The following is a 22,902-nucleotide window of genomic DNA, read 5'->3' as shown; positions in this document are numbered from 1 at the left end:
CACAACAAAATTGTGTGCATACTTCTCTATGAAGAAATAGACAAAGCTCTGCATGTTTAAGAATAAACACGAAGACTATATTCCAACTTTCTTGTATGTATCCAAGTTCCCAGAATGTCCTAGTTTTACCTGATATAATGCAGCAGATGATTTTTCCTATCACTTTATATGCCTCTATAAAATAGTTTGCAATATGATTATAATCCTAAGTACTTATAGGTGTCTGAATCTTGCCCTTGGTGGGTAGATTTGACCATCAAAGCAAACGATGAACAGCTGGTGGAGGAGAAAATGTCAAAGGGATGAGGGACTAGTTGGTTTCTTGAATCCAAGGAGGTATGATGTGGATGATTTACTCTCTATAAACAGAAGACAGACTGATTTCCAGAGAGAGGGAAGAATAGAAGGGAAATTCACTGTATTCTCAGGAAGCCATCTTTCACAAAAATTCAGCAGCCTTTTCACCGGAGTACATTTGAAGAAGAAAATGAAATGCTATCTGTGGATTCCTCTGTCCAAATGTATGCTTTCTTTTAAAGGATTCAGAGTATTTTTGGCCAATGGAAACTGAGGCCTATGTAGCTTCTCTTTCATGTTTCTGAAGAGTAAGAAGGTTATTTGGAGGGAAAAAATAAACAAACAAACAAACAAAACCCACCACCAACAAAAACCAACAACAACAATAACAAAAAGAAAAAAGAAAATCAAGTAAAATAAAACACCTGGCATTATATTTTATTCATGTTCTGATGGAAGTTTTGGGTGTGCCAGACATGCTGTATCCCGTATATGTGGGATATCCATAGAGAAATAATAAAGAACATCTAACTCTCTCTTCATTTATTCACATTCTCCTACTTTTTTTTTTTTTTTTTTTAAATTTGGCAACTATCATCAGAGATGGAGTTAAATTGAAGCCAGTTTCTAAAAATGTAGAGGGTATGGGTATCCAGTAATACTGTACATCCTTTCTTGGGAACTACTGACTGTGCTCTGGGATGGCGTTGGACTCAGGAGGTTCCTCAAAAAAGGCTAAGGCTCAAACCAGGGCCCCTTCTCATCTCTCACCTTGCACAGGATAAGTCACAGCACTGCTTGATCCAGCCTGCGGGACAATTTGTCATTGAATATTTTCACTATTATTAATATTTATTCAGCGTATTTTCCTGCAGTGGGCCACCTTGATGCAGTGTGTTTCTCCCTAAAATCTGTACTGAACTAGTGTTCTCCATGTTCAGAAGATGTACTTGTGGACTGAAAGATTTTACACCTCATTTAACCTCTAGTGTGGTATTCGCCAAAACAACAGGAAAAACTGTGATGCCTTGAAATTTTTATTTATAATAGAGCAGTTGTTATGTAGCATTATATTTAGCATTATTATTATTTAATACATAATTTTATATAATTATTTATTATTTAATATATTATTATTATTATTTAATTGTATTATATAGCATTTCACACACTTGGAAATAGAGTAATGAGTAGAGCTCAGTAGAAACACTCCATTGAACTATACTGGAAAATAAGGAAATCCAAATGCTTGTATTTTACACCACATTTTTCCTACATTTCCCCATATTTACATTGCATTGTTTACTTTTTCATTTAATCCCCTACCCTTTTGGGGCATGGGTCCCTACAGGACTCCAGCTGCAATGCAGTGTGTCACTCAATATGTGTTTCTTCCATGTGGCATAGTATAAGAATCCTACAGTTCAACGTGAGGATTGTAGTAGCAGAGGGGAGCCATGAAATAGTATAAGGACCAGTACTATAACTCTCTTCAGGCTACAGAAATTCTGTTCCATTTCAGGAATGTAAAAATATATTATTATGATTGAAAATGTCAAACAATTCTGTCCCAATTTAACGGAACTCTGGCATTTCAACATTTTGCCTGATTTTACATCCAAACCAAACGTGAAAAGGGATACAAATTCTCAGTTTCATAATAACTGACACTGTATTTTTGAAACTAACAATAAAGTAAATAAAAGTATTCTGTGAGATCTGGAACACATGGTGAAACATTTACTGTTATTCTCCATAACGAGAGTCTATCTACCTTATCAAGCTTCTGTGATAAACTTTTCCCCTTATGGACCTTATGATTTTGCAAATTGTACAAACAAAACTAAAAATTCTTCCTCAGAATTACACCCACAGAAATAAAGTGCATGCTGACAGAAACTGAAACCACATTGAATGTGCATTAGAATCCCTCTGTAGAACAAAATCAGAGGAACAATCACATTAGGGGAAAAGGATGATGAAAAAATATGCACTTCTTACAGGCATGCAATGAAGTTAGTGTCTCAGCATATACCAGATTCTGCTTTGAAATTTGTTTTACTGACCTGAAGCTTAAGCAAGTGGGATGACTCCAGGGTAATTGACAGGAGAGAGAGAAAAAAGTGAGGAGAGAAAAAAGTGAGATATTATCATATGAGCCCTCAGCTGTCTTCTCACCACAAAACCCTCCAGTATAGAACTCTTGTAATTAAATATTACAGACAAAACCTTGCTGAATACAACTATCATGGCTTTCAGATATGCCTGTTCTGAAAAAACTCCCCCCCACCCCCTGAAAAAAAAATCACAATAAAAAGAATGCATTCTGCTCTTGGCATTTCATAGAGTATAAGGTAAAGTATACTCTATGTTGCCACTTGCAGCAACAAAATCAACAGCAGCAGCATCTCTATCTGCGATTACTTTCTGAAATCAAATTCAGGCAGAGAGAAAAAGAGAAGCAAACAATTTTACCCCAGATTTGCCATAGTAAATAATCAAGAGGACTACTTGAGGAACATGAAGCAAAGCACAAGATTCTTCAGATAATATGACAACTGAAACAAGGGTGTTGAATATCCAATTATCTGCAGATCTATCTTCTCTCAGGGAATGGCAAGGGCACAGAAGGGCCAGTCTGCAGTGAACGGCACTGCAGGAAAAAAAAAAAGAGACAGTCTGTGAACTAGAGGACAAATCCATCTCAACCTAAAATTTGTCATCAGCTATGTTGAACAGGCAATCTTTTCAAACACATGACAAATGACACTGCTATTCATAGAGCAGGTGTAACACAGGTTGCCACACTGTAAATTGTTACCAATACTGCCACAGGGACCGAGAGATGCTCTTCATTCAGCTGTAAAGCACCACAACCAAAGGTGTGCTCAAGTGGAAATTACAGCTAATACAGTAAGAATTATCTAACAGTTATGTGTAACTAACCTTTGTGGTTTGTTGCAAAAAAAAAAAAAAAATGAACATCATGGCTTTTGGCATCTCTTTTGGCACTTGCACTGCATTTCAGGAAATGAGAAACCTTTCATCTCTGGCTATAAGGCTGTAAAGTTCTGTTTTGATGTCAGGTTGGGGGAGCAGATTAATCCAAATGCTTCACATCAGTCCTTGATTTGCACAGCTACAAAGAAAAGGTGCACCTTCAGCCCATTTATAACCCACTACTGTCTTTTAAAATATATTTTAAGAAGGGCACAGGTTCATGGGCCAATCAGTTCAATAAAGCTGTATGCATAAAAAAATGTGGATAGTTCTCTTCTGGCTTCTTTATGCAGCTCCATAGGGAATTGTGGTTTCAGGCCAAACAACTGCAAAAGCAAAGCTATTTTTCTCTCAGCATTTTAGTGAAGTGCACATAATACATCTTTAAGTAAATCAGTGTTGTAACAGGTTTCAACTGATCCATCTTGGGAAGTCAAATGAGAAACAAAAATAGATCCTGTTGTGCTGAGCAGCAAAGTGATTTGAAATCCTCCCTTGCCACAGGAAACAAAGAAATAAAAAACAACTTTGGCAACTATTCAGTAAATACATGTGCTTATTCAGTATATAAATTCAGGACCCAAAGAACTGTGTATTAGAGAAGGCCAATCCACACATCCAGCAATGTTAGGAAGTGAGTGCAACCCTCCAAAAAAGCCCCTTTCTCTGCAGTCAGGCCCTCTGTGACAGAGTATGCACCAGTTGTCAAAGCTGCCTCTGCGCAGATATGCAGAACACCTAAACAGCCATAATGTACCATAAGTATACCTATATTCTAAGGGACAGGTGGAGTATAGGTGAAGATATGAGCAGATATTACTTATAGGAATAAACAGTACAGTACAGTCTAAACAATACAGATTGTAACTTCAACACGAATGATGAAAAAGGGGAAAAAATACTTGGAAAATTCCTGCAGAATGGTGTAACCATCAAATCAGTAACAAACACAGCAAGCATCTTAAAGCAGAAGAGCCCTTACCTTTATTGCTTTAGGTCTGATAGGATTATATGCATTTTCTCAAGTAATTGCTACCGGAGCTATTGAAGATAAGTAACAGTATTTTCAAAAATGGAAACAAGATGGTCACACTTGAAAGTTCACTATTTCCTTAAAATATTTCTATAATAAAGTGGTCCCTGGTAAGGAAATCTCTATGTGTTGAACGAGAGGACAAAAAGAAAAAAAACAAAAACCAAAACAGTAGCTAAACTTTTAGATCAGTTTTTAGTACATGATTTTTCTAAAAGTATAAAAAGATAGTGTATGATTTCATAGAGTTGAGATCAAATCCCTGAAAGAAGGATTCTGTTTCACTAAATGTACTTGACTAGTATAAACCAGACTGTCACTAATTTTGCTAAAAACACATGCATGTTAAATTATTTTTCTTAAAGTCTGTTAGTAGAATTGGCACCAAATAATTAAAATTAATCATGTTTTGTATCATTGTTTCTAATGTGAGCATGATGTTCTCCTGTTTGCTTTTCCAAAGGTCATGTCTGTAATACTCATCATTAGTGGCAGTTTTTCTGTGTTTAACGAGACAGCGTGGTTATCATGACATCGAGCTAATTATTATTAGCTTGAAGAAAGCAAAGGATCCCTTCATCTCTAGCTCTGTAGGACAAAAGGAAGAGTGAGAACAAGTGGAATATTAATACCATTTTACACAAAAAGGGCTTGATTTTGCTCTGCTCATGTGGAATTACATCTGAAGAAAATGAAAGGAGAAAAAGTGAAAGGAGAGAAAGGGAAAGTATTTCCTCGGTTCTCAGAAGAATAACAAATGGTTGTTAATTGGCAAGTGTTTAAATGGCTGGTTCTAATCGGAGTAAATGGGCTTGTTTTTCCAACACTGGGTCTCACATCAAAACAACAAGAAACAATTGAAAAACGCCTGCTTAAGGAAGCAAGAGGAAGTGGGTTGTCACCAGCTGTTCAAAGACAAGATCCTGCAACAAATGTGTAGCAGCAGATGCCATGTGAAGTGCGGGGAATGTAAATGCGTATGAGTCATCCCATGAGCTTAGGGGGAGAGAAAAGCCGCAGGCCAGATCCTGAGGGAAAAGATTTTTGTGGCTTTAACTATTTCTCCATGTGCTTTCCACTTTGTTCAAGTTAACAGTATATTTTTGGAAGAAGATGTCCTTAAACCCTGTTAAAGAGCCACCAGCACCAGGAAAGTCTCTTACAGGATATTATGCTTTGGGCTTATGACATCAAAAAGGAGATGATCCAGTATCATTGTCTGTCCATCAGGGAAAGTAGTTCAAAACATTTCCCCTTCTCCTCTCTCCTTTTAGACTAGCCTAGATTAGACTAGACTAGACTAGACTAGACTAGAATATTTCACTTGGAAGGGACCTACAACAATCATCTAGTCCAACTGCCATTTAGGTTCATGGTAATAATAAAAATTGTTAAAAGTATAATTTTACAATTTGCAACATTTCACTGATTTGTTTTCCAGTGCAGGTTCATAAATAGCTACATTGGCACACTGGGAAAAACAAGAAAATTGGTCCAGTGGCAGAAGTAGAAGAACTATGCCCTGCATCTCATAAGGATAAGCCCAAGGATCTCATCTCAGGAAGGGTGCCCCTGGTCCTGGAGGTAAATCCTTGTAACAGTTGAGGTATGATGGAACTTGAACTGCAGATGACAGCTGGATGCACTCCAGGAGATTTCAGTAAAATCCTGTTTCTCTAAAAGAAATAGCAAGACAGAGACAGGGAGGAGTCCCAGACTCAGCTCCTTCACTGGCTGTCCCAGCCATACATATCTAAGCACTCTTATTCTCTAGTCATTATGAAATACACACTGATTTACAATGTCCCATCATTTTATAACAAAATAGGTCATCAAGAATTATCAAATTAATTGCAAAATTGTCTTATTGTTTTTCCCCAACAACACCAACTGTCGTGTAGAGAGAAAAAAAGAGGCATTAACAGTAAACTCTGCACAGAGATCTACATTTGGAAGCAATTTTTATGTCCTGTGCTACTGTGTTCCACTGTGACAGATCCTGAGAATTCCCTCCTGTGAGTCACCCTCAAGGCTCCCATCCCCAATTCCTCCACTGAATTCGGACCACTTAACAACTCACAAACTAGGAGAGGCTTAAAGCTGAGCTCTGAGTTTGGGGTGGGGTTTTTTGCACTTCTTTAAAGATGTACTCCAGCACTAACAGGAAAATATTGATTTCATTTTGTGAAAATGTGTTCACCTTTCAATATTAGAGTATTTTCTGGTTTGGAAAAAAAACACCCAAACAAACAAACAAAAAACCTTAATCAAACATAAAACTCTAAACAAACAAAAACAACAGCGACAACAAAAGAGAGAGAGTGAGGAGGAATGGCCCTCAATAGCCAGTGGTGTAAAGGTTTAGAGACTCACCTGTGACCCAAGGGACATCACCTGAGTATCAACCCAGTGCGAAAACCATTACATTCTGAGCTGTGCAGGCGCATGATTTTCAGGCTCTGGCACGGTGATCCCATGAAACCAGTGGCAGTAGGAGCTCATATTGAACTTCTGCCACATAAACTTGCGGAATCCATCAGTGATCAGGGGGAGGTATATAAGATTACTGTTTCCACTGAAATGAATTATCCACAAAGCTACTCTCTAAGATAGAACAAACTCAAACATGTTTGTACCTGGCCACAAGAAGAAGGCTTGAGGACTGAGCTTTGCTGTATCTTGTTGCAGAGCACAGGCAGAGGCCGAGCATTAGTGAGTCCTTCTTCTGTACCTGGACAAATTAAGTAGGAAAGGAACAAAATGAGCTCCTAGTGCCCTTTATCCCTTACTTGTCAGATATATTCGTTGAAATAAACTGCTAGTGGCATTACACACAATTCGAGCTAGATTTTTCTCCAGGCCCATGATCTGGTCACTGCTCTGATTTTATTTCCCATGGCTGGTGATCAGGTCTCACCATGGAAAAGGATGGGACAGAACGGGGGAGGCTGACAGCACCCACGCTCGCTCCTCAGACGGGGAGGCAAATTGCGAGATGATCAAATCTACAGGTCATGGTGTTTTGTTCTTCAGTGATGAAACTGAACGGCAAAGCAGTTATTGTATTTCCAAGGGAGGGGAAATCTAGCCTGACTTGGTTTTGTCATAAGTGATTAGATTTTATATTGTGCTTATGTACTTCTCCTAATCAAATTGGCATGTTGGTTCAAAATCAACCTAGCAGAAAAACTTTCATTTTCTTACCCATTCCGCTTTATTTATCACCTGGATTTAGCAAAGTTGTGAGGCTTTTTTAAAAAATTCTCTGACTAGGCCCAGTTCGGCTTAGCTTATAAAATTCGAAACATTCATAGCCCAAGGTTGCAAAAGCAATGAATATTTATAATCCTATCTTCCCAGCACACTCAGAGGTGTCTCACAGCGTGATTTCACATTAGAAACGTCCCACCTGTGGGGATCATTCAAAAAAACACAGATTACAAGTCTGTACAACATAGAACAAGGTCAATACCCAAATTATGGGAATTATCACCTAAAAAGGTTGCATACCTAATGATGCTCTGTACCAACTCTGATTTATAGGTGCTGTACTAGCATGAATCTCCCCTGTGAAGACAGTACTTCAACTATTAAGTTATGACATTATTTCCTGGTACTTGTTCTGAGCTTTCTCATGAATAAGCTGCAAACTGAATAATGTACTTCTCTCACCATTTACAAGGTATGCCTTACCTCCAACAGCCAGGAACAAAAAAGGGTTTCTAAGCTAGTATCAGAGCACAGGGAAATATCACACTGTAAAGAACACAGTGACTAGTGACAAATCACAGGCAGGATTCCAGTGATGAGAGCTGCTTAGAAAATACTGCAAGTGAAACTGTGTGACCCTGCAGGTATCTTCTGTTACTCCGTTGCAGATATCTTAAAAAAAACACAAGTAAAACATTAATGAATTAATTCATTAATTAATTCATTATTTTCCTATCAAGACAGAGCTACGAGGGGAAGAGTCAGTTTTTATACTTTGCAAGCAAATAGGGTTCCTTCCATTTTGCAGACAGGAAATTAAGGACCAGAAGCACTGGAAAAAGAAACTGTCTAGAGGCCATTTTAGGCCAAGGAAGTTTTGCCATCGATTTTAATGCAAGACATAATGTATCCTCTAGTATCCTGCCCTTTCCTATTTTCCCCAAACTTAGGGTGAACCATTAAATTGATGCTTGCCCTGTAAATCCCATAAGCTATTAATGTAGTTCCCTTGGCTGGTAGATAGATTAATGACCTGAAACTACTGTAAAATATTTGCAACTTCAGTGCAAATTAATATAATATTTTATCCTCATTTTATACCCACATCTGGCGCTTCCTTCTGCAAAGGATACCAGAAGGAGCTGGACTTTTAAATGCCAAAGTTCTAAATCTTATATTAACATTTTAAATCAAACCGTTTAGCACATTACTTTTAAATTTCTGCATTTCTATTTTTTACAGCTCTCTCACCTCATTTTTGTTTGTCTGCTAAGCGCAAAGAAAAATCTAAAAAATCAGATCTGTTTGGGAGTTTTTTTAAACACTAATAAAGTTTGTAAAATGCCTTATCTGTTTAAGGACTCTGCTCTCCTCTGCAGTCCACAGCTTGGGCTAGGTCTAAGTATGAATGTCTTCATGTTACTCAGGTTTGAGTTTTCAGTTTTAAGATAGGTAGTTTTAAGTTTTCCGGGTATCGTGTGCTACCATGCAAATAATTTTTATTAAAATATCAAGTCTTCTTCCACCCCCTAAAACAACATAGTTCACTAAACACATTTCTCTGATATGGGATGCAATTCCTGCAGAAAGAATAATCATGAGAACATTAAGATGGCTGAATGCCTAAGACACGTTAAGTCACAGAACACTCTGGTCAAGTCTCATTTCTGTAGGAATTAAAACTTACAGCAAGGTCTCCATATCTCAGGCTGGTACAGCAGGCTGTTAGATTTTCTGTTGGTGGCATTTAGAGGAAATAAAGGCAGTGGCAGAGGGGGAACAGGTAAAGTTGATTTCTCTCACTGTTCCTTCTTGCCAGCACTTTTCAAAAGTTTGGCTTTATTTATAAACAGCAAAAATGGGCTGAACTTCAAACTTTTAGGAAAATTGTTATTTCTTTCTACACTTCAGACCCTCAAAATTAAACAAAAAAGTAAGTATTATGAAAATCACAGAAAGCAAACGACAGTTTGGAATGAAACTATGTGTTTTATTTCTGCTCTGTATTTGCTATTATTATAATTTATGAAGAAAATGTAGCCACTTCACAAATGCTTTATTGTTGAATCCTGATGCTCTGTTTTGGCACCAGCATTAGGTACCAAACCACAGGCAAATCACAAGATAAGCTGAACAGAGACTTGCAACCACATTCACTCACACTTGATCAAGTTGTCTTGTAAACCTCATTAGTTGTTATTGAGGATCGTTTTGGCCAAAACACTTTTTGGAAGCATATTTCAGACACTCACCCCCTCTTGATTAGAAACATCCTTCACATCCAGTCTAAACATATTCATGCCAAATTTATCCCTATTTTTTCTCATGTCAACATTTTCTGCTGATTTCTTTGTGGTTAGATTACAGGCAGCAAGCATGTGTCCTTAAGTACCTCTTTGGCCAGGCTGAGGAAGTCAAGCTTTTTTAGAATCCTAAAAGGAAAAGGGATTGGGCAATCTGCCTGATTACAGCTCCTTTATTTTAAATCTGTTTTTCTTAAAGGTAGGTGACCGGAACAACATGTGGTCATCTGAAACCACTGTCAACAATACTGGTGAGACCTCCTACCCTCTCCTGCAGTACACCATTCAGCACATCCACAGAATCTCATTAATCACTCTCATGGCTGTATGACATTTGTAATTTGTAATCAGACTGCCCAGGGAGGTTGTGGAGTCTCCTACTCTGCAGGCATTCAAGATCTGCCTGGACGCCTTCCTGTGTATCCTCATCTAGGTGATCCTGCTCCGGCAGGGGGATTGGACTAGATGATCTTTCGAGGTCCCTTCCAATCCCTAACATTCTGTGATTCTGTGATTCTGTGTTACTGACTACTATGCACCTGCCTTTCTCCATTTACAATCTTCAGACCATAAACCCCTAACCTCAAAGCAAGCATTTCCAGTATTAGTTTCCAAAGGCATTCCTGGAGCTTTATCATCAGGTTTCAAAAGCCCTGTTCTTTAAGGTCTTCTGGCCCTTCTGACACACACTCATCCCCTCCATAAACAAGGTTCGTCAGCCAAATAATGTTGTTCTTTCTGGAGGTGTTAGTGAGATATCAAGGAAGTTCATCTTTCTGTTCTCTGACTTATCCTGGTGCACATCTGCCAAGAGCTCCCTGTCATGCAAGTTCTAGTTCTGCCTGTTATTTGTATACATATCTAATTTCATCTCCCGTCCTTTTTTTCTGTCTCTAGATCATCATAACTTCTCTTTCGGTGCCTATATGGTGCCTTCTACTCCTCAAGTAGTCGCTCCTGACTGCAGGAGTTGCATCTGCTCCCTTTGCCAGGCTAGTTATTCTTCTCTCCTGCCACACCATTTCCCAATTCTGCTCTTTCCTGTCACACTTCAAAGCAACTGATGGGCTCCACAGTCCTTTCTCCTCTAGTAGCTGGTCTCTCCCCTGTCCTTGTTTGCATGTTTCTGTGGATTGTCCTTTCTGTTTGTGGATCAGCCTGCCACATCCTCCTGTTCACAAAGGGTCTCTGAGTCTTCTTGTCTTATCCTCTTTCCCGCATCATTTCTTCAGTGGCCATTTGAAAGCCACCATTTGTGTGACTGTGTTGTTAGTCTTTTTCCCAGTTTGTGGAGGTACACTGACAGATGACTGGGACATGCCATAAGATTTAGCTCAGTGAAATTACCATGAGGAATTACTGGACATGGCAGAAAATGGAGCAAGAAGGTAACAAGTGTTACAGATAATGCCATGAGGAATGACTGAATTTCACAGATGGTTAAAGGGGAGTGATGTGAAGATGGCCAAATCTCACAGATAATGGAGGGGAGAACTGGGGACATTTTGAAGAGTGAAACCTTGCTAGGCCACCAGGGACTGGCAAATGTTTGGTTAGGTAACCCTATCAGAAACCAAGTTTGCACACAGAGGTAGCAAAAGTGAGACCTGTGCAGAAGAAGTAAACAGAGTGGGTTTTGATTTGAGAGGAGACAATGGTGCAGAATGAGAGATCAAGGTGAATTAGAGAACAGGCATGAGAAATGGAGTGGAGGGGGACAAAAAGGGCGAGCTGAGCTGCTGGTCAGTATGCTTGAGCCCTTCACTCAATTGCCGCAATCCATCCTATCTGCTCATTCAACTCAATTCCTGACTATTTTCTGTGTAAGGATTTGGCTTTGTTTAACACAGGAATTATTGCACGGACCCTTCATGTGAGAAATAGCTGCAGTGAAGCACCTGCTGTTGGATGATGTATTGCCCACAGGTTCTGCATCCTGTCATCCTTGTTTGCTTCATTTTTTCTTTTGCAGTTAGGAAAGAGATAAAAGACTGGAAGCAAGAGAGGCACCAGCATAGGGAACAGGAAAAATTTCAGAAAAACAAACTCCCCCGTAAAATCCCATCCAGGCACTGCTGTTTATTGTTATTGGTTCATTGGTGCTCAGGCTGCTAGGCTTTTTGGCAGGGAAAATCAGAACATACTGGACTCCACTCTGCTGTAGCCAGGATGCTTCCAGTACCCAACATAATTAGTTTAATGCCAGCTCGAGTATCTCTGCACTGCAGCATTATCACACTCTGTCTCAACAAGGAAGACAGAGAGCTAAACAACTACACCTCCACCCAAAGCTTCCTCTTGTTCTTTTGTCCTAGCAGCACTACAAGCAGCACTATCAAAGATAAATTAAAAAAAGGCAGTACACTGCCTCTGATATCTCACTAACTCTAACTGTAATAATCTCAACAAATTAGATCATTTGGAGACCCAATATAAGGTTTTACCAAAGCCACTAAGACCCAAGCTATGCTATATAAAATACTGACAAGAGTAGAAAAGAGAAACTCTTTAAACCAAAAAAACCCAATCTTTAAGTTTCAAGCTGGATTTAATAATTGAATCTTCATGTTCCCTAACATTACATGTGACAAGCTGTGTCATGACTTTTCTGATACTCCCTGTTTTAGATGCTATTCGCCTGCTAACTGATACCCTGTGTGTCTTAATTCTGCTGTTCCAGGTAAAAATAAAGTCATGGTTATAAAACATGACATTGATACACGTGTTGCATTTGTCCTAAATGATCAGTTTACAAAGGCCCATCCCATTTGGCTGGTATCATTCTCTTGAAATCCAAACTGTTTGAGAAGATAAATTACTGTTACTACATGCATAACACCTGGCATATTTTACCATCTGAAATGTGCTATAAAATACATTTCCAGTGACTGGCAAGGAAAGGATTTGGTGTTGGCTGCCACTAGTGACAGGTCCCTTCCTCCAGCCTTTTGCCTGAGTTGCACAAAGCCCCCATGAAGATTTATCCACGCTCACGAAGCCAGACTTTAGGAAAACCTTGACCTGAACTCTCGAGTACTTCTACAAATTCTTTCAACTTTAACCTGTGAAATAGATGTTGTCTTTTGACTGTTAGCAATTAGCTCAGTGTGAGAGGATGACAAGGAGGAGGCTCTGGGCTCTTGTCCAGTAATGATACCACTGCTCTCAGTTTGTCAGCCAGCCAGGGACAAACAGTTTGTTGTGCAAGTGTTACCATTTTACTGAGCAGATCCCCAGTGTCACGCTACAGCTGGCAAACAGCAGAAACAGAAGTAGCTCCATTGCAAGCATGCACTGTGCACCAGCCCTTGAATGGGACACACTTCCCACATTTGTCATCTTCACTCTGGCTTCCCCACATCCCCCTTGCCACCACAACTTTTAGACTACCACGTTTGCAGGTTTTCAGCCTCCTGAAAAAAATGTTCAGCAGTCACACAGTGAGAAAGCTATATTTTTTTGAAACTTTACATTTAAGATTGATTCAGAATTGCAATGGAGTGGGACCTCAGTTGAGAAAAGGGAGAAAATAAAGTTAATTAAAGTGCTGTCCAGCTGGAACTCGAAAATTTTTCAGTCAGGGGAATATATCATACCCTGCCTCTTCCCGTGTGCATTGAAAAACAGAAACTGCTGTGGATTTAATTAAAACTTTGACTTGGTTTTTAGTTCATAATCTTGACTCAATTTATTAATATCCAATCAAGATGCAAAGTTATGACCCCCATCATGAAAAAAATGTTTTTCTCCGTTATGATGATATATGTGGTTTCCTGTTGGTTTTGAATTTCGGCTGAGTTTTTTTCTAATACCTAGAGAAATCTGGAGAACATAACTATTACTAGTTCAGCTGGTTTAAATTTTCCTTGTTCACTTGATTCCAAGGCAGAGTTTTTAGTTTGCTATATTTTGCTCAATTAACTTCAGTTGTTTCTCAACAACAAATTTCAAACAAAGAAGTAATACTTAGGGATAGACACACAGAGATTGTGCAAATCTGTTTCTGCGTCAAAGTTCGTAAGTCAAGGTCCATCACCAGTGAGGGACCATGCCGTGACTAATCTGTCTATAGGCCCATGTCAAAGCACCAATGTACTTCACTATAACCTCTCCATGGTTTCCTCCTCACCTACAGAATCCAAATCACAGCTCACCAAATGCACCTGTATATTATTAAAAACAATTCAAACACATTCTCTGTCCCAACTAATGGCACAACAGCTCAGAGGCCTCTTGGCATCAAGAGCAGTAGCTTCCATACCAGCATCCTTCAGGTCCAGTGCTGCATTCTGAATAACAGATTAATTCAAAAGCACTGCAGGGGTAGATAACTCAACCCACAGCTGCTCTGTCAGCAATGAAGAGAGACCTCAGCTGGTCCCACACTCCAGTGGCACAGGTACGAGTCTGGTGGGCTTTGCTCGTTGGCATACAGTGCCACACACTGTTTTCAGAAGCCATTTGCAGAACATGGATCAAGCCAGGATGGCATGTGGCCCAGGCTAATAAGATGCTCCAGACATTAGCTGCTCTGAAGATGGTTTCTGCACTGCCGTTCCACACATGTGTGTGCATCAAGAACAGTGTGGCCAGCAGGACTAGCAAAGTGATCGTCCCCATGCACTCAGCCTTGGTGAGGTCCCACCTCAAATCCTGTGTTCTGTTTTGGGCCCCTCACTACGGGAAAGACATTGGAGGTGCTGGAGAGAGTTCAGAGAAGGGCAATGAAGCTGGTGAGGGGCCTGGAGCACAAGTCTGATGAGGAGCAGCTGAGGGCACTGGGGCTGTTCAGCCTGGAGAAAAGGAGGCTGAGGGGAGACCTGATCGCTCTCTGCAGCTACCTGAAAGGAGGTTGTAGGGAGGAGGGTGTTGTTCTCTTCTTCCAAGTAGCAAATGATAGGACAAGAGGAAATGGCCTCAAGTTGCACCAGGTAAAGTTCAGATCGGATATTAGGAAACTTTTTTTCACAGGAAGGATTGTCAGGCACCGGAACAGGTTGCCCAGAGAAGTGTTGGAGTCTCCATCCTTGGAGGTGTTTAAGAGATGTGCAGATGAGGTTCTCAGGGACATGGCTTAGTGCCAGAGTTAGGTTATGGTTGGACTCGATGATCTTGAGAGTATCTTCCAACCAAAATTATTCTACGATTCTATGTGCGTGCCAAGGAGCCCAAAAGGGACTATGACAATTGTTTTTCATCATCTGAACGTGCTCCCTATTGCACTCTATGCTGATGGATTGGATTCACTTTTGCAAATTGAAAGCAAATCCACCGCCTCCCTGCCTGCCTCAGTGGCCAGGAAAAATGGCTAAGCAACCACATTACTGACTCATGGTGTGCCTTCAGTTACCACTGCTCAGCAGCAAAGGAAACTTTTTACCCTTCTAACTTAAGTGCTTCCCCAGACTCATAGAGAAATGCCGTGTTTTTTACTACAATCTCCATTAGCACAATACAGATCAGGAGCACACTCACTGAGCCTCCTAACCCAGTAGATAAAAAACAACCCATGGTCTTTAAAAAATATGCATACAAATAAAATTGTAATTAAGGTGAAAATGTCAGCAATGCAGGGTCCACTTTCACCTAGAGAGGCAAACAACATGCCAAAACATGGAAAGCTTCTGAGAATGGGATAAATTAAAGAAAAACTTGTATCCAGTGGTTATCTGGGAGCCCACAAGGTTTTTGTGTAAGTATCATATTTTCACAACATAATCCATAACCCAGGCAACCCAGAGGCTTTTAAAGGTGACAGGATTGGAAAAATAAGGTCTCCGCTACCTACAGCCTGAGATAACTGTCACAAAACAGCAGAAGCATAGGCAGGGAGACATATCTGATAGGAAGGAGATGGAGAGAGGCTGAGGAGGCTGCAGAAGGGTCGGTCAGGTAGCCACGGAAAGGAAAATGCTCTCTGATGCCTACACACCTGCAACCCACATCACTGCTCACTTAGAGGGTCCGTTCTGTTTCGTTCTTTGTTTGAAGTTGACCTATGGGTTTTACACATGAAAATATAATCAGAACAAAATACAAATAAGAATAAAAGAATTCTAAAAGAGGTTTATCTCCATCAGTATTATGATAGAAATTAGGAAAGACAACAGAGAGCTGCTGATCTCTATGGCTTTCTGTCCCACTCACCGCCTCAGCAGTTATGATTCTATGTCACATCGAAGATTCATAGAATATGGATTCAGAAAATTCTACCTAAACTTTAGAGATACTGTATCCTTTATATTGAGTTTTTAACCTTTGTGGATTTTCAGTGTTTCATATCCTTTGCAAAACCTAAGGAAGAAAACCTCACAATAATTCCTTAAAATAATAAAACCATGTCTTTTGATGTTTTGTAGACAAACTCATATAATGCAAGGATATGCAAGACAAATTAATCCCCCAGTTTAACATAAGAAGTGGTGGATAAATCCACAGAAAGCATTAAATAGTACTGATAAACTTCCATTCAGGTTTTAGAAATGTGTTCCTATGTGTCTAGGGTAAACCAACAAAATAGATAAAAGGACACAGTACACCTTTTAATGTTCGGGGAAAAAATTAAAAAAAAAGAGAGAAAAAAGAGAGACGTGAAATCCATTAGGTATGAAAACTGAAATTAATAAATCAGTGGTCCTGAAATTAATTTTTCACATCTAGAAATTGTCTACTGCAGCATTTGAATTTTCAATAGGCTTATTTCATTCAGCCTGTTTCAATCAACCGCAAGCAATGGGATGTATTTTAAGAACATCAGCCAGGCACTCTTACCTCTGACGGTGAAACCCCTCGAGGTCCAAGGAGGTACCACCTCACAGCACCTGTTACAGAAAGCAGAGGCTGAGCAGCAGCAGAGCCTCTCCACCGAGGGAAGGCCCATGACACACGTACTCACTGCTCATCCTTGAATGAGTTTGAATATGCACCACAAACATTTGCCAAGTGTCTAGACAAGCATTTGCAGTGGTATTAACTGAGTAAATTTTCAGTGAGTTCACTCACACAACAGAGCCATCAATCTAAAGAAGGCCAAAAACGATAACAGGTTTACCGCATGGAGTCAATTCCTATATTTTAGGTAACGCAGCGGGGTAGGCACATCTATGCACACACACACACACACACACAGAGCTTTAAAAAGGAAAAAGAAATAAAAACCTGGAGAAGTCTGTACACAATACCATGCCAGCCAATGAGTTAGTATAATGTCAAGCACATGTTCTACTTGCTTCAGTTTCCTATTCCTTGTTGAATTATGTAGTTAGAAAGGATGGATAATACCTTGTGGCAGAAATAGGTGAAATAAAAAGAAAGAATGAGGAAAGTAAGAAGGAGGAGGGAGGCAATCAAGTGAAGGTTGAACAACTTTTGCCAATTCACTGACCTTGGCATACTCTGTTAGATTTTTAAAACATACCTTTTTATTTTAAAAATACTCATCATTGGCCACATGCCTAGATGAGTCAAAAAGGAGACACATGGGCACTCATCAGACAGAGAGATTTAACATATTGTCATTGTTCTCTGGAAATTATTTCAGATAATGAATGTTCCAGAACAGAAAATTCTTTCTTTGGTCCAAATATTACAGAGAATATTCAGTTCAAACCAGTCTGCTAGTGCATTTTCACTATAATTCTATATCTTTGACTGAAATGATAGCAGCCAAAAATCCATGAAATAAACAAGGGAGGGAAGACTAGGGCATCAATCATTCTATGGAACGAAAAATACTATCAGAGCTACTTTTAATAAATGCACACCCAGCATTTTTGCAGTTCTGTGTTTCTTCTACAGAAACTTTGGTGTTCCTAAATATTCTATGCTGATTTTTTCCTGCCAAAAGAAGTCATAAATTAAGCAGCCTATCAGGCTCAGGGAAAGGTTATCATCACTGTACAATATGTCAACTCATTCTTCCAGACTCTGTGCTAAAAATACAACTTCATGAAAACCCCTGCTACTGTTAACAACCCTGTGAAGCTCTTTGAAGTGCAGTATGACTGTCAAATCTGCCAGTTGCTGAGGGAGCCTCTTGTGGTGCTCAAGAATGAAATATTCAATTTGTCATTCAGGGAAAGTGGAATGGAGAAGTGCTGACACAGAATTGGGCAGGTTCAACAGTCCATTCACCAGCACTTGAGCTGGATACACAAACGTCAGATGCCAGAGGTAGATCAAAGTGCACCAGGTGAGCTCTGTGTGGCACAAGGGGATGCTCGGAGCCACATCAAAGTCTTGACAGAACAGAGGCCAAAATGCAGAGGTGGGCATTAAGGGTGTAGCACCATGAGACAAGTATTTGGAAAGATGATTTGGGCAAAATCAAATTGAGCAGAGTGACCGTGTGGCTTGAGGCATCCCGCAAGCCCTGGGATTGAATGTAGCATCTCCAGTGCACCCAGTAGAAGTTTCTAGTTCTGCTGTTTGGGGAGGGCATCTCACAGCCTCTCCCTCACAGATATTTTTTATAAGGTAAAAGAATACAGACTCAAATGCTGGCTGCGAGGACCAGTTCCTAGTGATATCCATCACAAGGGACATCATCAAAACTTCTTTGATTATGACCATTACATTAGCCATGACCCAACATACTGTAAAACCCCCACTCCAAAACCAAAAATACTGGTATCTGTCACACTCACACAGCTTTCACTGTGCTAAGCATTTTTCAATTTATTAGAAAAAAACTGAGCACATGAAGAACACACAGTCCTTCTCATTTTCAAATTCTAACTATGCCTCCTAACCAGTGACTGCAAAATAAAATTATGTCAGAGGACTTTGAGTTCTCTTCTCCTTTTGTAACATAATGCAACACATTTTTAGTTTCTTCATCTCTAAACTTGTATAAGAAGCTGCTGTCACTCTTCTGACACAAACACTTCTCTTCTTATTCTCATTCTCAAGATACTTCCTGTTTTTGCCAATTTCAGTCTGAGCTAGTTTAGAGATTGTTTGTTTGTTTGTTTTTAATGTAATAGCTTAACTCTTAAAAAGCTGACATATTTATTTGAATGAAATAGAACAGTTTTACTTCTCTTGCTAATATCTGAACATGAAAAGTATTGCTGCATGCTTTTATTCTCCAAGGTTCAAACCTCATTCTGTCAGCCTCTTACATTTTTTTTAATTTTTAATTTATATATAAATTCGAATGTGTCTTCCCAGATTCCTCCCAACTTGTGACAGAAAGTAGCCAGAAGTGAAGATCACCGTTTGTTATACTCATCAAAGTCACTTCGGCATATTATTCCACCCGGTGTACATGTGTTTGGTGTACACTTTTTTGTATTGCCACAAAAGACCGCTACTGTGGTGAGCAGCTATGTGGTGGAAGAGATCATCAGATATGCTAAAGGTGAAAGATGAAGCGCTGAACTCCATGAAATTGTAAGTCCCGCCACGGTTAATCTGAAAATATGCGCCAAGCACGTGCCAAGGAACAAAGCCATGTGGTGAAAGAAGATGGTGTCAACCTTGCTTTAACACTTGCCTGGATTTTATATCACAGCCTTAAAGTTGTTTACACCAGTTACTAATGTCTGGATGTCAAAAGAGTGATTTTGCTTTATTTCAATGCAGACATACTGCTAAGGAAAGTTGAGGGAAATTACTGGCCTGTACGGTTAGGCAGGAAGAGCATTAGTCACACCCTCAGTAGTGCATGGAAGTCTGTGAAAGACATAAGAAATAATCAGAGGTTTTAGGAAGAAGAATCTCTGTACCAGTCTGCAGATTAACCTTATACTCTTATAATGAGTTCCGCAGATCTTTCAATTCGTACAAACGATGACTTTCAAAAAATCTGTTAGAAATAATGAAGTTATGATTAAAGGCAAATAAGGAAAGCACGCCAAACCTCAGGCTGAGGTGGCTGGCTAGCCACTGGAATAATATCTTCTCATAGAAACATTTTCACATGCTTATACTAGCAGGAGACTGGAATAATTGGTTGGGAATTTTCAGAGGAAAATATCATTTTACACCCAGGGGGTTTCATTCAGAAAGTTCATTTGGCATTCAAGCACTCCACTGCAGACAATTCATGTCCAGGAGCGAGAGTATTGCACTTACACCACATTCAAGCCTCATCAGCTCATTAACTCGAGCTGTGTATCACATGCAGGCAGCTACCTGGCCCTCTGATCTGGGGAAACCTGCCCAGGCCCATGTGGCACAGCCTGCTCCTTGCAATCTGGGCACACTGCCTCCACCCTGAGCTGCCCCCGTCTCTGTTGAATCTGTCTTGGGAAAAATAGATGAGCCCTCACTGATGAGTCTTCCAGAGGAGTCTCACATTGCCATGTATCACAGATAGCAAGACACACCTTATTAGAGCTCATCTGGAGCAGTCCCTGAAACAAGACCTCCACTGCTGCTTCAGGACCTGTTGCAAGTCATCAATGTTGATTTTTTTTAAGCTGCCATCCATTGTATTTATTTGTGGTTTTTTTCAATGTTTACACAGGATGTAATAATGATCCACTAATAGTTCATTAAGTGCTTGGAGTTCATTTATCTTGTTACAAATCTCCAAACTGTTTCACAAGAGCTCATAGCCATAGATTTATCAGCTGTGGGTCAGTATGCAGAACCAGTGTTTTGAAAACTCCTCAGTTCTATATTAAATATCCAAAAGAAAGACATTTTTTTTTAAATCACAAGCACAATCTAACCACTCCACCTCTAGTCCACAGGGCTGGCGGCCCTTTGGAGTGCAGGTACTGAACCACCCCTGTGCTAAATTGTTCCTGTGGTCTCCATTTGACTGGTCCATCTTCTCAGCCTCCACACTTCAGGGCTTAACCAATCAGTCTCAGTCCTCCTGAGGGATGTTGAATGATACTGCAATACAAATTAATAATACTAACAGCAAGACTTTGAAGCCATGTGAAAGCGTTACACCCAATGCAGTATCACAGAGTCATCCTAAGCCCTTGTTCCTTGCTTTGCCATCAGCTGGCAGGTTTTCTGGTATTGGTCTATGTCTGCATTGTTCCAGCAGCCACTCCAGGATATATTCCCAGTAACCCCACTGTAATCAGCTGAGTTATTCGGGTTTCACCTAGACATTACAGAAAAGGACCCACCACCATGCAGCACGTTGGTGCAAAGCAATGCAGATATTATAATATCATGGTAATAGACATCTCCTGTACTTTACAGAGTTATCATGTTCATATACTGCTGCAGGTAATAAATACATTTCACTGTGACTAAAGAGAATACCAGAATTTTCAGGGCAAAGCTGGAGATTATTAAAATGCTTTAAGATGAATTATTTGATTTATTTTATGATCTTTTTTACTGGTTCAAAAAGTTGAATGTGCTAAAATTAGCTTCAGAACACTGTACTGAAATTGAAAGAGAAAATCTATTACCTTTTCAAGACTCTCCTTCTATTTGTCCAATAATTATTTGTTGAACTTGGCAGAAGTTAACAAGAAGTTTCAGTTTTGCAGAAAAAATATTTTGTTTTAGGAAAAACGTCACTCTGACTCCAAATTGAATTAAAGAGAAAATTTCCTATTTCCATTTCTTAATAATAAAAACACGTATAATAATAGCACCCACTCCGCTTTTAGTTGTTGAAGAAAAAAAATAATAAAAAAGAACCTAGGTGTTTCTATTTGATCTTCTTTTATAATTCCTAGTCAGGTATTCAAAACTGCATGCCTGTGACATCTAAGTGCCACAGCCATTTAAATTTTACTCTGTGTAAAGCAGAATTTTAGACCCAATTAGGAACTGCATTTGAGTGCACAAGGTAACATTGATGTAGCACCACATCCAACCCCACGTTGTATCTGAACATCCTGGGGACACTGGGAGGGCAGCAGCGGACTGCAGAGTGCCAGGAGACAGAGGCCTTTGCTATTCCTTGCTTCCACATGCCTAGAGATCGGTGGCACTTTTGAGAACTGGCATTACAAGACTTGGCATCAGAACCTTATTTTTCTCCCTCTCCTCCCCCAAAATGATTCTGCCCTTTGGTCTCATACATACAAACATATGTTTTCACTCTGTGGAGTCCAGGGAACATTCACCCTGGCTTAAGGAGGGAGAGAGGAGGAAAGAGCTCAGTCTTGTCATCTTCCGTCACACTGATTTGTACTTTATTCTGCAAGTGCTTCCACTGGGGCCAACAAACCTGCACGCACAGAGCAGCACACTAATCAGGGTAAATAAGGTTGGCAGATTCAGGTCATGCCACAGGTAAAAATACCCATTTATTATTCAGAAATCAAAAAAAGTAGATACCAGAAAATAGGAAAAGCCAGGACATATCTGACAAAACCTTGGATGAAGAGACGAGCCGTGTAAACCCCTAAAGGCTATCAAAGACTGTCAGTCCCACAGGCTCCATGGTCGGCAGCTCTCCGTCGCATCGCTCTTCTCAGTGGAAGCACTGAGACAACCAGCTAAACCTGCCAGAAAATCACTACCTGAATACATTCCACCCTCCTTGATTTCTTTGATTTAGAAATTATTCCTGTGTTCTAGTCAGCCAAGGGCTCGGCAGATAATTGTTTTATAAAAAGAATTACGAGTATCAGAACTTCAGCACCTCTGAAACGTCTCTCAGCAAGCAAACAACCAATTCTTCCACCCACTCAGTACAGCCCCACTTGTGAATTGCAATTAGCATTGCAAATGCCTTTCCCTTTTCAGAACTATTGATTGTGCTGTTAAATAGCAGCAGAGAGTCAAAATGCCTGGAAATCTGCTTTAGCTTCCATTCCCCATTATCTATTGATCGATCGATCGATCAATCGATCTATCTGTCTGTCTGTCTGTCCATCTATCTATCTATCTATATCTTTCAGTCAAAAAACCTTCCAAATCTATACAGCTGCCACCATTACACAGCCTTCTAGTTATGGGCAATATATGTTATTCATTATTATACCCACTCACCCCTCAAAACCGTTATTTCACAGTCTCAGTATTCTTTCCAATATTTCAGGGAAATGTTCTTATTGTACATCCCTCTTGAGCACACCCTATATTTAAATTTCATGCCTAGTTAAAGGAATAGTATTTGTCAAGCTCATC

The 22,902-nt window shown here is 39.8% G+C and overlaps 1 protein-coding gene across 29 annotated transcripts in view; it reads right to left on the bottom strand.

Moving 5' to 3' along the window:
* The window catches only part of LOC110359662 (uncharacterized), a 239,899-nt gene that overhangs the window by 45,819 nt on the left and 171,178 nt on the right, over positions 1–22,902 (bottom strand). For 6 of the 29 annotated variants that reach the window (XM_065071222.1, XM_065071233.1, XM_065071183.1 and 3 more), the window contains 3 exons: positions 6,967–7,061; positions 2,773–2,950; positions 2,364–2,387 (listed from right to left, as the gene is read on the bottom strand). The exons of 1 other annotated variant lie outside the window; for it this stretch is intronic. In XM_065071222.1, the coding sequence (XP_064927294.1) occupies positions 2,364–2,387; positions 2,773–2,950; positions 6,967–7,061 (297 nt within the window). Of the gene's footprint in view, positions 1–2,363; positions 2,951–3,243; positions 6,854–6,966; positions 7,062–8,023; positions 8,213–15,775; positions 15,840–16,614; positions 16,665–22,902 lie in introns of all 29 variants that reach the window. 22 more of the 29 variants (XR_010474128.1, XR_010474133.1, XR_010474141.1 and 19 more) reach the window with 13 other exon arrangements.

The sequence above is a fragment of the Columba livia genome, chromosome 1 (assembly GCF_036013475.1).
Source record: "Columba livia isolate bColLiv1 breed racing homer chromosome 1, bColLiv1.pat.W.v2, whole genome shotgun sequence".
NCBI lineage: Eukaryota > Metazoa > Chordata > Aves > Columbiformes > Columbidae > Columba > Columba livia.
This window is presented reverse-complemented; position numbering and strand designations above follow the sequence as displayed.